Raw genomic sequence first — 14273 nt, 5'->3', positions numbered from 1 at the left:
GGAATGAGACTCACCCATCTTTCTCGGCTCTGATTGGTTGTTTTCCTTCAGGTCCGGTGGATTCTTGTAAATACCATTAGGAGCACTGGAACGAGCCGGAGGAACCAGTTTTTTTCAAAGATTACCTGTCTCGTGTACTACTGTCAGGATATAGTCAAAGTTTCGAAAAACATTTTCATAAAAATGACCTCCTGCAGCTTTAATTTCAGGTATATGTATATCTGAATATGGCTACATTGGTAAGATGAACCTGCTGCTAAAGAGAACCAGGGCATAAATGAGCTGCCAGGCCCCTTCAGGTCACTATCATGTCACTATGTTGATGTTGAAAGTTTAGTGCATATTTATAATCAATGTTTGAGCTCATTTTAGTCATTTTTGTCTGTGTTTGACTTGCTTGTGGTTTGATAGGATGCTGTCTGTGTTTTCAATTTTAAACAGAGAAGAGTAGGGGACAGTGAACATGTCTTTTGAATGTTGTTGTAGCCTTTTATAACATCTGTTCTGTTACAGAGTTTTTTTTTTAAATTTGTATTCAGTTTTGCTCTCTGATGCACCAGTCACATTTCAGATTTTTTATGGACAGACTATTTTTTGGGGATCTTCTTAAATTTTCTGCAGGGTGGGAAATGGATGGGGCTTTCTCTGTGAAGCTGTTAATTAATAGAATCATTTTTCATAATCATTTATTTCAAAAGGTAATTAGGCTACATAATGTCCCTTCTTCCTCCCGATGAGCCACAATCATCACATCATTATTACTATCAATTAATCCTTAATAACCCTAACCAAAAGCACCAGAAAGTGTGTAAAGGGATCTTTACGATGAGTCCCTGAATGCAGCATAGCATTTAAAGAAGCCACGCCTCCTCCGCTGTGTCACACGCTGCCCACACGCCTCCTCTGCTACAACCATTCAGAAGACCTGAGCAAGCATCTCCACACAGATTGAAGGTCTCTGGCCATTATACAGTGTGATTGTTTCCACACACATCAGATCCCCGGGATGTGTCCGTCATATTCCCACTGTGGTACCTTACCTTCAGGAGGATGATACCTGTAGCTCAGGCTGTCCACCTGTGTTTTTCCTCACAATATTTAATATAGGTGGTCATAGATGTAACTGCTCATCATGTATTGTTTTTACCCTGCTCTATATTTGTGTGGCTCCTCTCCTTTTGGCTGAGTGGGCTCTGCTTGGTATGAGTGGGATGGCGCCACATTTTTCTTGGATGTCAAAGCCTCGTAATGGTGGGTTGGGGAATCCCACACATTTAACACATTACGATCCGAAGGCCTTTAAACGAGGCTTCACAAAAAAGAGACAAAGGCAGAAGATAACCTGGACCCGTGTGAAGAGAGGACAGTCTCGCCTTTTGTGGTCTGCAACACATTTTTAGGTGAGATAAAACAGGTGAGATATTTTAGGGCTGGTGGTAGCGAGGATAATAAAGTGGATCCTCGGCTCACTATCAGAACAGACTGATTTTGCTTCGATTGTCACATCTGATTAAAGTAGATCCCGAGGAGACCAAACTGCAGACAGTGGAAATCAATCAGGTATGTTTGGTCTTTACCAGAGCAAGCAGCAACATTCTCACTGTCAGCGAGGCTATTGATTTACTCCTCTGTGAGTATTCAACCCCCTCAATTAGTTTCCGTAATTGAATGTAGACTTCAATTATGTTTGCTGACTGCCAATCCATCTCAAAGTATAATTATACACAAATGAATTAAGATAATGATTGTTAATCACAGTAAATAATAAGCAGAGCTGCAGACTTGAGTTGGGCTTTAAATCACAGCAATAAGGACCCGAGACTTGACTTGAGACTAGAAAACCAAAAAGTCTCAAATTCTGGAAAAACCCAGAAACAAACAACAATATTGAACAGCAACAGATACACATGGGTTGGTCTCTATCATATGAAAACACAGGTTTAAAAGGGAAATGTTTAAGTCATTTTGATGGCCAACATTCAGAGATCTGAAAGACTTGTGTGAACTTAAACTTGAACCAATTTTCTTCAGATTTGCCTCCAAAACTGATTTAAAACTGATATTTTCACGACAGACTAAAATTAAAAAACTGGATGTAGACTTCAGACTTGGACACGAGGATTGAGACAGCAAGGGTTAAAAAAATGTTAGGGTTAGTGCCAATCAGAAGCAGAGTAGGGCATAGGGCTAGTCTTTGTGGAAGCTTAAAGCTGAAAATGTCCTTGTTAAAATGGATTAAAAAATACCAAAAGAATTAGGTTTATGGGTATGTTCTGGTTCTGGTTAAGGTTAAGGGTTAGGTTAGGGTTGTGCTTGTTTCCTCGTTAAGGGAACAACATTATAACAGTGTTTAATAGTCATTAATGCTTTAGCCACTGTGGTAGAAAGGTGTCTTAGACAGTTTAGGTGTATCTGGCCTACTGTAAAACAAATGGCGGTTAGACACGGCGAACCTCACTGTAAGGCGCACCACCCTGCGGGCAATCTGGTAGATAAAAACGTCTCATTGCTAACGGGTACGAAAGAACACAAACAATTCTGGTTTATGTTCATTCGTTGGAGCTTATGTATAGATGCTCATGACAAACAGGTGACCGTTTGATTTTTTTGGATGCAGGTACTTCCAATCTTCTGAAATGAATATTATATTATATTATATTTCTGCCAATAGATCCTCCTTAATGTTACACACTGGAGCTTTAATGTTGTTTTGCTACAGTTACTTAAAACTTGACTCCCTAAAGACTTTTTTTTATTGCTTTTTGTTGGTGTATGCCTTTATTTGATAGCCATCAGTTGTCAGATGACAGGATGTGAGGGGAGAGAAAGATGGGGAATGACATGCAGCAAGGGTACCCTGTTAGATGTACTCCAGTCAGCTCTGACTTAAGACTAAGACACAAATATACCAGTATTAAATGAACACTTGTCGCATGACTTGGACTTATCATTTAGGACTTGTGACTTTACATTAGACTTTTTATTATAAGACTAGAGCCTTTAAATGAACTCAACTGATGGGAGATTTGACTCGGACCTCCCAATATGACTTTAAAACAGTTCTGCCTGTATGTATATTTAGTCCAAAGTGGAGGTGTAAGCAGGTAGGCAAGAATCTGGGTGGGCAGGACACACACACACCTACACACCGACATACCTGAAGCATCCATTCAGCAGCATTTGATCTCCTCTTCATGCACATCCCACTCACCATCGTCCTCTCTCCGCCTTTTCTGTCCGCTTCAAATCCACGTCCGTGATTCATCAGCGCGGCGCACTGACATTCAGGGACTTGTCTGTGCATCGCCCACTCCCACGCAGCCCCAATGAGCTTGTAGTGCACAGTCAGCTGCAGAATGGAGCCAGTCCATTCAAAAAGAGTACATGAGTGTGAAGTGGATTCCAGTAAGACAAAGACACCAACTCAGGCTATTTCAGGCTCACAGGAGGCCTGGATGATGGAGCGTCAGTGCGCAGGCTTTGTTTAGGGAGAATACTTCAAGGCTATAGATAGGAATATTTCAGGCCTTCCTTTCACTTTGCAAAGGTCTAGCTGATGCTTTTGTCCTGTAGAAACAGTCTTCAATAACCTTTATAACAATAGTGAAGAGTGAAAACAAGGTCACGATGTGCCAATAGTTTCTATCTGAGACATAAATGCTGGAAAATAAATAGAGAGAAAGAGAGGGTTGTAAATGGGTTCTCTTGTCTGTGTGAAGGTACTGAAAGGTTAGATTTCCTCTCTCTTCATTTGTAAATAAAATCTTTTTGCAGATGGATGACGAAAACCATTAAAGTGCTCCCTTAACTGCCTCCACTCTTCTGGTATCAGACTTTACAGCACAAAAATGCTTTTAAAAGTGCTGCCCCCTCTTCCTGGAAGGATGTACAGCGGGACCTATTATCATTATTTCAAATGATCAAGAAATTGGTTTTCTTGGTCAACGTGATTGTTCTTCAGCTGTCGTTGAAATTGTTTTTTAAAATTGTCCCTGACCTTGTATTCCATATTAACTGGATATTGTGTTGACTCATCTGTAGTGTGTGAGAGCTGTATTTACCTGTATTGTATTGTACCGGCTGTAACAATGATTATGCTGCCTTTTACCTGGTTAAATAAAGGATATATATATATAGGGCTGGCTCACAGTCCAGTTCATACTAAAGGTGTTGGATGGGGTCGAGCTCAGTGGTCTGTTGCACCAAGCTGAGAGACGTGTGTCTTTATGGAGCTGGCTTTATGCATGGAGACATTGTGTTGAAACAGCAGCGAGACAATGCAAACAAGTCTTAAAACCCGTCTTCTGTAGCATTACTTCCTCTGCCTTATAGGACAGGTACTCTGCAGCAGAGGCTTTAGAAAATATCTGTCGCCACCTTGTGTTCAATCATGGAAGATTTGAATTGTGACCTGCAGTGAAGTGACAGACAGTATGACAATTAAAAAAACACTTTTATTGTAAAAAGAATGTACAGAGAGGTACAGAGGTACAATTTCCAGACCGATAATAAGACAATGCTGTGCTGATGAAACGACGTCTGCAGCCTGACTATTAGTCATCAGTGTTTTTGTGTCTGTAAGATTAACTGATTTACAGATTAGTTAGATAGATCTTCAAAGATACACAAGCTTAAGCCTCATGAATGTAGGTCATCGTTCCTGCTGCAATTTAACACAGGTCTATACGAGCGAATCTGAGCATGATATGCACAGTAAAATAATTACAGGCGCTGATAATACTCAGTGGGTAAAGTTATTACCTTGAACAGATTAACAAATGTTGTCTGGGCTTCATAGGTAAGCCCACAGCCGATATGATTAGCCCTTTCTCCAATGACACTGAACTAATCCACAAGGGGAGCAGAGAATTAGATTAGTTAAGCTGCTTGAAAAAAGGTCAGACTGAGAGAATATTCGACGAAACAGACGCTTATGCAAATGTTCCTGTACTTTACAAAAAGTTCTGGGGCGGGTCAAATAAGTTGTATGAAAGCAAAGCCGGTACGACTGAGGCAGACAGCCTGTAGGCCTGTACTGTGAGAGGGTTCTGGTTCCATCCCGTCCGCCTTAAAGGGTCAGCCCACTCAAATTTCAACAAAGACATTTTATCACTCCGTCCTACTGCTGCCTGGCCGAGCTCATAGTTCTGCACTTATTTGCGAAATGAAACATTTAGTCCCTCCTTCGGTGTTTGATTTTTATTTATTGTCAATAGTTTTTTTTAAAGATGCTGTGAGGAGTTTTTAACTGGTTATAAAAGAGTCTAAATTTCCTTCTGATGCATTTATATGACCTTCACACACAAAGAGCATCAGCGAGAAGATTAGCTATTTCTATAGAGATATTCTTGATGTCTGCCACCGAATCGGGTTCGGTCGAAATCAGACAAAACAAGGCAGCGGAAACAATCCCGCTTCTGTCCACAGGGGCCGCCAGAAAGTGTAGCTTCATGGATTTAAAAAAGTCTTTGGGGAAAGTTCATCATGTACGTAGACTGACAGCTAACAGTACGCAAAGACAGGAAGCACCATCATGAAACCAAAAAAACATCAGATCTTAATTTCTCCCTTTTGGTTTCTGCGTACAGACAGACGGCTGATTAACTGATTAACTCAGCTGACACTTTCAGAGAAGAGCTTTTGCACATTTGCCATATTTTCTAAATGTTAACACTTTTTTTTCTAAATGACGGCAAATCTAGTGGAAACCCATTACTGACTAGCATTTATATATCATACATTGTCATAATAATGCAATTAAATGACCTGCAGTACTATCTACAGCATAAACAGATGTATTTTTATGTTTCATTAATTCATAAAACATCAAATACAACATGTTTCTGGCTAAGTTAACCACATATATTAGACTGTTATGTGCAACGAATAACTAAAAAGAATTATACATAACTTTTCTTTGTTTGGATATTGGCATTATATATCGGCCATCAGTCGCCCTGCTCTCTAAATGAATTGTTTTTAATTTTGGTTGGATTTTAAGATAATTTCTTTGGTAAAAAGTAGTCCCAATAAAAACTGTTCATCTTTTTCTGGAAACAGATGCTGCTGTTGAGTTAAAAAACAAGATAAAAGTATTTACTAGATAAAACCTTTTTGTAATTTGGGTGAACTGACCCTTTAACCGTGTCCATTAAGAGGAGATGTATGCACGAGGATGATTTGATGAGTTACAGTAACACATACATGCATTTAAGTTAAGTCGATGTGTGTAAAATGAACACAGAGGAAGAACACTGAAACAAAGGTTAGGCACAATATTCTAATGTCACAGGTCTTCATGGTTCAGATCAGCATGTCTCGCTGCAGCGAACCGGTCCCGGCCGCCGTCAGGTGTCGTCCTGCAGCAGACGAGGACAAACAGCGGCTGGATGACGTGGAGGAAGCCCAGTGTATCTGAGAGTGGCTGCTGTCACTTCACGGCAGGAGAGAGAGAGAGAGAGAAGAGTTCTCCCGCTAATGTTTGTGTGGTTGTGGGTTCATGTCGGACTTGTTGTGGAGAAGGTCCAGCAGATGAGCTGAGGGAGGTCAGTGGTGCTCCTACGCAGCGAGCAGCTCTCGCTCCGGCTTCTTTCTGGGACGTTCCCTCTCTGGAACACAAACACATACACAGACTTACAAAAGGCATCGAGAACCGGGGGAACCATCGATTAGTCGATGAGCTGATTAAATGTTTAATTCGGATAAAATAACTGTTCATATTTTGTACAACGGCAGTTAAATAATGTAAGGAAGTCCCACATTTCAGCGGCTTTTAAAATACGATTGAGTTATTGAAGAACGTGATTAACAGATTAACGGGAAGCTGGCGAACGTGATCAAACGTAACAGAAATCAAGCTTTCATTTACCTCGTCAGTGAACATGATTTCTCTCTGATATTCATCTGCAATGCTGGTTGTTTAATAAGCAACTCCCATGATCCCCCACTACTTCACAACATCCACAAACTACGTCTGTTGTCAGTGTTGATGTCAGAGACCCCTAGTGGCAGAAATGATTACACGTCTAAGATAAAGAAAAAGCATGTGAGGGAACGGACCTGGTTTCTCCTCCATGTCCTCTGGGACTTCTGGCAGCTGGTCTGAGGGAACCTCGGGAAGCTCAACGTCTCCCTGAGGGACAGTTTGAAAGACGAGAGAACAGAGACGACACAAGATGAGGAAAAGATTGAAGAGCAGAGCTGCTTTGGATCCTCTGAGCCACTGATGTCATCTACATGAACGAGTTCAGCCCTCGTACTGGCAGCGATTAGACCAACCTGAGTTATGGCCTCCAGCTCAGCCAGAACAGCATCCTCATCTTCTTGTGATAAAGAACCAACCAGCATCTCGTCTATTTGCTGCGGAGACACAACGAACCGATTTATATTGCAGATCAGAGTTCAGCTGAACGTCTTTAAAGTAAATCACTGTCCTGTATTCCTGACATAAACGGGGGGGCTTACCCTTTGGTACTCAATGGCATCTTGGGTTTCATCCATAATGCGCTCTACTTCTTCAATAGACATCACCTAACGCGGGAAGAACAGAGCTCGTCAGTAACCGGTGACACAGGCAGAGGATGTGATGCATCACACGCGACTTTACTTCGCCTACCTCGTGCATTTTCTTCAGACACTCGTTTCCAACCTTCAGCCCATCAATGACTTTCCTTTCAATCTGGGCAAACTCCAGGTCTTGAACCTGAAATGAGCCGAAAAGAGAAGAACCGTTAGTTTCACTTTAGTGTTGCTGCTACGCGCCGGGGGGGTCAGGTCCTCCGATGGCTCACCATGCGCTCCAGGTTGCCGATCTGGTTCTCCGTCTTGTCCAGAAGTTGATCCTGGTAGCGCTTCTTTTTCAGTAGGAGGAGTGCTTTACTGTTCGAGTCACAAAGACAGCAAAGTGGTTAAAATCAAACTGATTTCTGAAGATCGGCAAGAAAAAAGGAATCCGATCGCGATATTGTGTTAATGAGTGTTATAAACGTAAACTGAGGGCTAAGATGTTGGATGTTACAGAGATAAATACATCATACAATCTTCTTTTCTACTACAGTTTTGCTAAAACTAGATTAATAGATATTTCAATATATCGGTTTACAGTATCACAATATACCGAGTCGCCAGATTCTTGCCAATACACAACCATACAGAGAAAAATCTCCCATCAAAAGTAAACTAGTAAGAGCAGCTTTTGGTTTTGTGACTATAAACTGAACTTCACTTTAACATTGAGCTGTAATCCGTTCCTATACTCACTCTTTCTTGCCATCATTCAGCAGCTGCTTGGCTAAGAGTCTCTCCTTCCCCAGCTGCAGGTTGATCCTCTTCTGATACTGCCTCAGTTTATCTCTCTGCTGTTTCAGTTGCTGCAATCAATCAGAGACACACCTGCCGTTTACACTCACACATACCTCATTAACATCATACAGCACCTTCTTGTTGTGCTATGCAGCTGTCAGTGCCATTACAGTGCAGGCAGACAGGCTGCTGTCAAACTCTACAGTGTCTGCAGTAAATCATTCACCCTGTAAAACACCAGTGATAAGAAATGATTATGAGACTATCAAGGCCAGACTTACATTATGCTCTTGGGATAAAATCGGCATACAAGTAGCAGAGCACCACTTTAATTTAAGTTGTTAATATCTCAACTTTTAAAAGGGAGTTATAGTGTCTTAATGGTGCAGCTTGAAGGCTGAAATGAACACCCCCCCAGCCTAAATAATGATATTGTTCAGATACAGTAGTGCCGAATTGAAGAGTACGTTAAAGAGTGTTAATGGTGAAGTTTTATTGTATGTATGTTTGGTGTCTTGGTTGGTGACACGCAAAGTTAATAAATTACCACAATTTTAAACGCGGTTTGGCGTGGCAGAACGTACAGTGTCGAGCTAATGCTACCTAGCCGCGACACTTACCAAAATCGCTTTGTCTTGTTCTGTCACTCGCGTTTGTTTCTTTTTCCCGAAGAGATTTCCCATCCTGACACAGCATCCCAGCTACAGAGTGCAACCGGGAAGAAAACGGGAAACTTGTCCGGTTTCAAACTATTTTCTAACTCTTAATAAAGAGACTAGTGGAGCTTCTCCTCCATTATTTGTGTAGTCATCTGTGTCCACACCCACACCAGGAAGGACGGTATCTGGGCAGGGACAAAAACCAGAGGAACGAGCTCTGGCAACGTCTCACATATAATTAAAAATAAGAATATCGTAAATCGACGTTTATTATGTCATTAAATTACGTTTCCACCGTGAACGTAAAGTCTGCGCCAAATAAAATAAAATAAACGGAATATGTAGAATCACGACTGTTTGCTGCCCCCCTGTGGTCAGAGAGGGGAACTACAGCACGATACTCGTAAAGCTAGCGTTAATAAGGACACAACAGCGTATAACAACTTCCGGTCAGTACCTTCAAAATAGATTTAACAAAGAAATTATCGCGAAATCATCAACATCGTTGTTATTGATGGTTGTTAATTATACAAATATTTGCACTGATTATTACTATGATTTAGAAGTATCAGTAAAATGATTGTAAATGTGTTAATCTATTCTTTATCAAACTAGTATTTTGTTCTTTTTGCTCAGTTTTTCTTTGGAACTGGAAAAGTATTTTAGCAGGTTTGTACCTGTATTTAATTTCACATTTCACATTTCATATTAACAACAATAATAATAATAATAATAATAATAATAATGTTTAGATTAATACTTTTTGTGCTCACTAACAAATTGTTTTGGTCACTGTATTTTGAAAGTACTTACCGGAAGTGTAGTATGTTTGAATTGACGCTATTTTTACTATTTTATTGTGTTGCAGTTCTACACTGTGGCCACAAGAGGGCAGCAAACACTCATGAGAAATACATTTTAATACATTTTATCGTACGTACACTTTATGAATACCTTTAACAGACAGACGTAATATAACGTTTTACCTTTAAAATATACATTTATAAATGCATGTTTAATACAGTAATATTATACTTAGGCCTACCGATCTCACTTTTTTGCTACATTTTAAATAATTAACATTAAAAGTTAACACATTTCAAAATAAAATGTTCAAACGACATTGGCTTACGAGCATAGTGATTAATTTTCTGCTTTGCTTTATTGAACAAAACCTTAAATGTTCTAAGTCCTTGTGTAGTAAGAAAAAAACAAATAAAAGGTTAAAATAAAAATGAGAAAAGTTAGAAATAAGACTACCACCTTAATATTAGTAATAATAACAATCAGAAACGTTAGCTAGCATTAATGGTAACATACCATCAGGTTAACTAAGTTAAAGTCACAGTTAACAGTAGCACTTAAAAACCAGATATTCTCATGTGCTTCTTGTTTTCACTTGTCTTTTTCTGTATTTGTTACTTTTTGCTGTAAGACATTTAATATAAAGCTCGTTAAATTTACTGAACAGGTGTTCATCCAGTGTGTAAAATGGTTAAAAAGCCTCATTAAGACCATTAAATAATGTTTTTAAAATTGTATGGCATATATAAAGAATTTACTGTTGAATTAAAACAAGCTAAACTAAAGGGTGTTTCAGCAGTGTGTCAGTTCAGTGTCTGACTTTCTGGTCAGTTCATCAAATAAAGGACCAAACAATAATTTGGATTAACATTTATTCATGAAAAGGTCGTAGAGTTCATTAATGACGAGTGTCCATCCAGACATGCGGGCGATACAGAAGGAAAATACAGCACACAACTAAACCACAAGTCTTTAAAAAATAAAATCAGTGCACAGATAATCTTACAAAGATTGCATAATATAAAGAAAGGTTATAAAACTTCCCAGAAATAGTGCAATTTTACCACCACCAGGAAAATAAAACAAAACCTGCTCCACCTTCGATGCCAATCGCTCCACTTTCCACAGAGCCCAAGAGTAGTTTGGTTTTCTTTGTGTCAACTTCCAACTGGATGTGATGCTTTTTGTTCAGGACGCAGAGAAGTGCAAACAAAGCTGATGTTACTTGGGTGGCTACATGACACTGAAACTGACGGTTAAACAGCACAGAACACACACGAATGTTACGATAAAATTCAAAGAATGTTTGCTTTTGGGAACAAATACCCTACATTGCACTTAGGAAAACAAATATAAAATGTGTGTACGACATCCCAAGAACCATCCATCCTCGCCACACGTTAAACTTAACAGAGCCAGGGTTTTATTGTGTCCCCTATGAGAGGGAACAAGGCTACATGTGTGCAAAAAAATAAACATTAATAGCTTTTAAATAAAGTTTTCACATTTAAAAGGATAGTGCATGGACTGAACCTAAGGCATCGGTCTCAAGTTCCTCAAGTTTAGCATATTTGAATCTTTAGTGTATGAAATGTGGTCTCATGTTTGGAAAGTCAGTTGGCTTCACTCCTCTTCCCCCTCACACACATAGATTTCATAAATGACTGATAGTTATAAACCAGCTCTTACTCAACTTCATTAATGACGACAGAGTAGGTAAAAACAGCAAATAAAGTCTGCAACAGATCAGCTACTCCCACCACAAAGCATCTGTGCCAAGAATCTGAGAGTTAGACACACGATGGAGCTCAGATATCTTATTCAAATAAGTATCTATAATTCATATCAAAAACCTTAGGTTATCTTTAAAACTCATCTTCTGCTCAGCGGCTGTTCTATGACTCAAACTTCCATAAAACTCATGAGGAGATATTCTGTTACAGTGGTGGAAAAAACACCCGTCTGTGATTCAATCCAGTACAATCCCCCTGCAGCGGGCACTTCCTCTGTGAAGATTATAATGTTGAGTTTTGAGGCCAGAGTTTGTGTTGCTGCCGTCAGCTGTTCCTGTTTTTTTGTCCACCCCCTTGAACCGAGCAGCAGCCGAAAGCCTAAAACTGTGAAGGATCTACTGAGGAAGCGGCTCAGTTGTAGACAAATCTCCCCCTCCAGGTCCGTTCATGATCGTTAACACAGTAAAACTCAACAGTCTGGTGAACTGTCCCTTTAAATCCCTGCCACTGAATCACTCTCACCTGAATGTCAAGAAAAAATTACAATTTATCGGTTTGCTGATAGGGAACACCGCACCCGCTGGTACAAATCCGAGAGTATGAGGCAACACACAGTATTTACAACACAGTAAACACACACACACACACACATACACACACACCAAACAGGGTTAACAAAACAGCTGTGTGAGTAAAAGTGGCACGGTCACTGCTGTCCCCCCCCCCCCTTCTCACCCGAGGCCACAACGTACATTCAAAATCTGTTATCGGAAATCCTCACACACACACACCGGGCTCAGATTCAACAAACACCACCTGGATCTGAACTCCATCGGGCCCTGGCTAATGTCTGACGACGGCAGTGTGCTACATGTACTGGTGTGCATATTCTACACTACATTCCCAAAGCTATGGGTTCTATTCAAAGCTAACCCTACAGAGAGGAAGGCCACAGGGCAAAAAGAACAAAACACCCTCATCCCAACATCCGTCGGCCACATTTATAATAAAGTCGAGCTCCTCGAGAGCGTGCATGCTGAAACACTCCTGGAGAACGTGGCGTTTAAATGCGGCTCTGGGCGTTAAGATGTGCATGCTGGTGTCAAATAAAGGAGGAGAGACTCTGGTCTTGAACATCAGAGGAAAAAGAAAACACTTGTTTGTAAAGTAGGGGGCGCTGTAAAGGTCTAAAGACTCTGTGGAGAACCGTAGCGTCTCTCCAGCGTTTTATCAGCTGGGCCTTTGGACGTTGCCTCCTCCCACTTCCCCACATCACTTACAGAACTATTACGCAAACTATTTATGCACATGCAACCGACACAAAAACAAAAAGTAGGTCTCAGTTTCACTGTGTGAGGAGGTTGTGTGTGGTTCAGAGATGAGCTTTGGTACGATCGTGGATGGATCCCAGTTCTGGTTGTGCTTAAAAAAGTGTTTCACAAACACAAGAGACGAAAACATCTGAAGAGACGAGCAAACACGTTTACTGTAACGCCTCCCTCAAAGGAGAGCGGATGGAGAGGATTACAAAGCATAAATATTATATTTATTTATATAGATATTGTTTTTCCTTTTACTGACTCCCTGTGAAGATAAAAAAACACCGTTAGAAAGAGGAGTAGGTGTCGCATCGGCGTGTCGAGAAAGACCGCCCCTCGGTCAGTGCGATTCAGAAAACACAGAGCACCAGTGGACGAGGGTTACACACACGCACGCCTCAGACCCAGAGAGAGGGGCCATGAACAGCCCTGAGCCTGAACACACACACAGTCCAGTGTATGTGAGCCCCCCCCACCCAGGACTGTCCGTTCATTTAAGGGGCGGTGTACGTCGGTTTTTGCGTGGAGCGGGCGAGTGCTGGCGTGAGCCCTCAAGGCATCGAAGCCTGGCAGGTTGGGATGGGTCAGTCCTGGTCAGTCACCGGCCTGCTCCCTCTCAGCTGGAGCTCAAAGCTGGTGCACGATGCTGTCTGTGTGGTTGACGGAAACCGGGCCGTCCTGGCGCAGACGCTGCCACTGGAAGGTCGTGCTGAGGGAGCCGACCTCGTCCTGCTCGTTCTCCTGCTCCTTGGCAAACTCCATGAACACCTGCAGGACAAACACACAGAGGAGGAGGAGACGGGAGGAAGAGTTACAATGATACAAAGCAAAGAAAGGCAGCAAATCCACACATTGAAGAAGAGGAATGAATAAATGCAACAGTTTCTGTTTAAGCCCACCAGACTCCATTCACAAAAACAGTCATTTTACTGTGCAGAACCCAGGAGCTGTTGGTCTACCACTGCCTCAGTCCCTTGAGTTGTTTGTTTGATTGTGTCCTGCAAGGTAAAATCCCTGTTTTTTGTCAATGGAGTCTGGTGGCGTTGAACAGAGCGAGGCTGTGTTTCTCTTTCTGGCAAAAACAAGCACTGTGGATGTACACTGGTACACACGGGCCCAGAAGGATTACAGCTTCTCGCTCAAGACTGGACCAATCTCAAAAAAGTGTTGTTGGGAAAACAGGCTCCAGGTTAAATAATGTCGAAGTTTCGCAGGTTAACACATTCATTTTATTGTTTCAGCAGTAATTTGCACAGCGGTTTATATGGAGTCTGGCATCTGTTTGAAGCTGTGGTGAGTTTTTTAACCACCTACCTGCTCTAAGGTCGACTGGGAGAAGTTGTACTCTTCAAAGTTGAAGGTTTGCTTGGCTGAAGATAAACAGAGATTAAGAAGAGAAATTGCATTGAATGAGTCAGCAGGTAAGTCCCAGATGGCTGCTGTGTGTGTGTGTGTGT

At 41.2% G+C, this 14273-nt stretch overlaps 2 protein-coding genes across 4 annotated transcripts in view; both read right to left on the bottom strand.

Annotated features, from left to right (window-relative positions):
• Window positions 1-4434: 4434 nt before the first annotated feature.
• Window positions 4435-9149, bottom strand: chmp6b (charged multivesicular body protein 6b). The gene is made up of 8 exons (XM_035664804.1): window positions 8922-9149; window positions 8260-8369; window positions 7791-7878; window positions 7616-7702; window positions 7465-7530; window positions 7279-7359; window positions 7060-7132; window positions 4435-6608 (listed from the first exon to the last, which is right to left on the bottom strand). The coding sequence occupies exons 1-8, from the start codon at window positions 8982-8984 to the stop codon at window positions 6559-6561; spliced, it is 618 nt and encodes a 205-aa protein (XP_035520697.1). The 5' UTR covers window positions 8985-9149; the 3' UTR covers window positions 4435-6558.
• Window positions 9150-10622: 1473 nt separating this feature from the next.
• abca5 (ATP-binding cassette, sub-family A (ABC1), member 5) overlaps window positions 10623-14273 on the bottom strand; it is a 22820-nt gene continuing 19169 nt past the window's right edge. For 2 of the 3 annotated variants that reach the window (XM_035662364.1, XM_035662373.1), the window contains exons 37-38: window positions 14131-14186; window positions 13444-13584 (exon numbers count right to left, since the gene is read on the bottom strand). In XM_035662364.1, coding sequence (XP_035518257.1) covers window positions 13444-13584; window positions 14131-14186 — 197 coding nt within the window. Of the gene's footprint in view, window positions 13585-14130; window positions 14187-14273 lie in introns of all 3 variants that reach the window. The other variant, XM_035662355.1, reaches the window with a different exon arrangement.

The sequence above is a fragment of the Morone saxatilis genome, unplaced genomic scaffold (genome assembly GCF_004916995.1).
Source record: "Morone saxatilis isolate NCDOM2014 unplaced genomic scaffold, NCSU_SB_2.0 Contig1, whole genome shotgun sequence".
In the NCBI taxonomy this organism is placed as follows: Eukaryota; Metazoa; Chordata; class Actinopteri; family Moronidae; genus Morone; species Morone saxatilis.
Note: the sequence above shows the minus strand (reverse complement) of the source record. Positions and strands in the feature narration are given on the sequence as shown.

Excerpts from the sequence above, each read along its gene's own strand:
- chmp6b (XM_035664804.1), bottom strand. The coding sequence starts at position 8,984 with ATGGGAAATCTCTTCGGGAAAAAGAAACAAACGCGAGTGACAGAACAA. Across the intron at positions 7,531-7,615 it reads GTCTGAAGAAAATGCACGAG|GTGATGTCTATTGAAGAAGT; the intron begins GTAGGCGAAGTA and ends TTCCCGCGTTAG. Across the intron at positions 7,360-7,464 it reads ATGCCATTGAGTACCAAAGG|CAAATAGACGAGATGCTGGT; the intron begins GTAAGCCCCCCC and ends GTGTCTCCGCAG.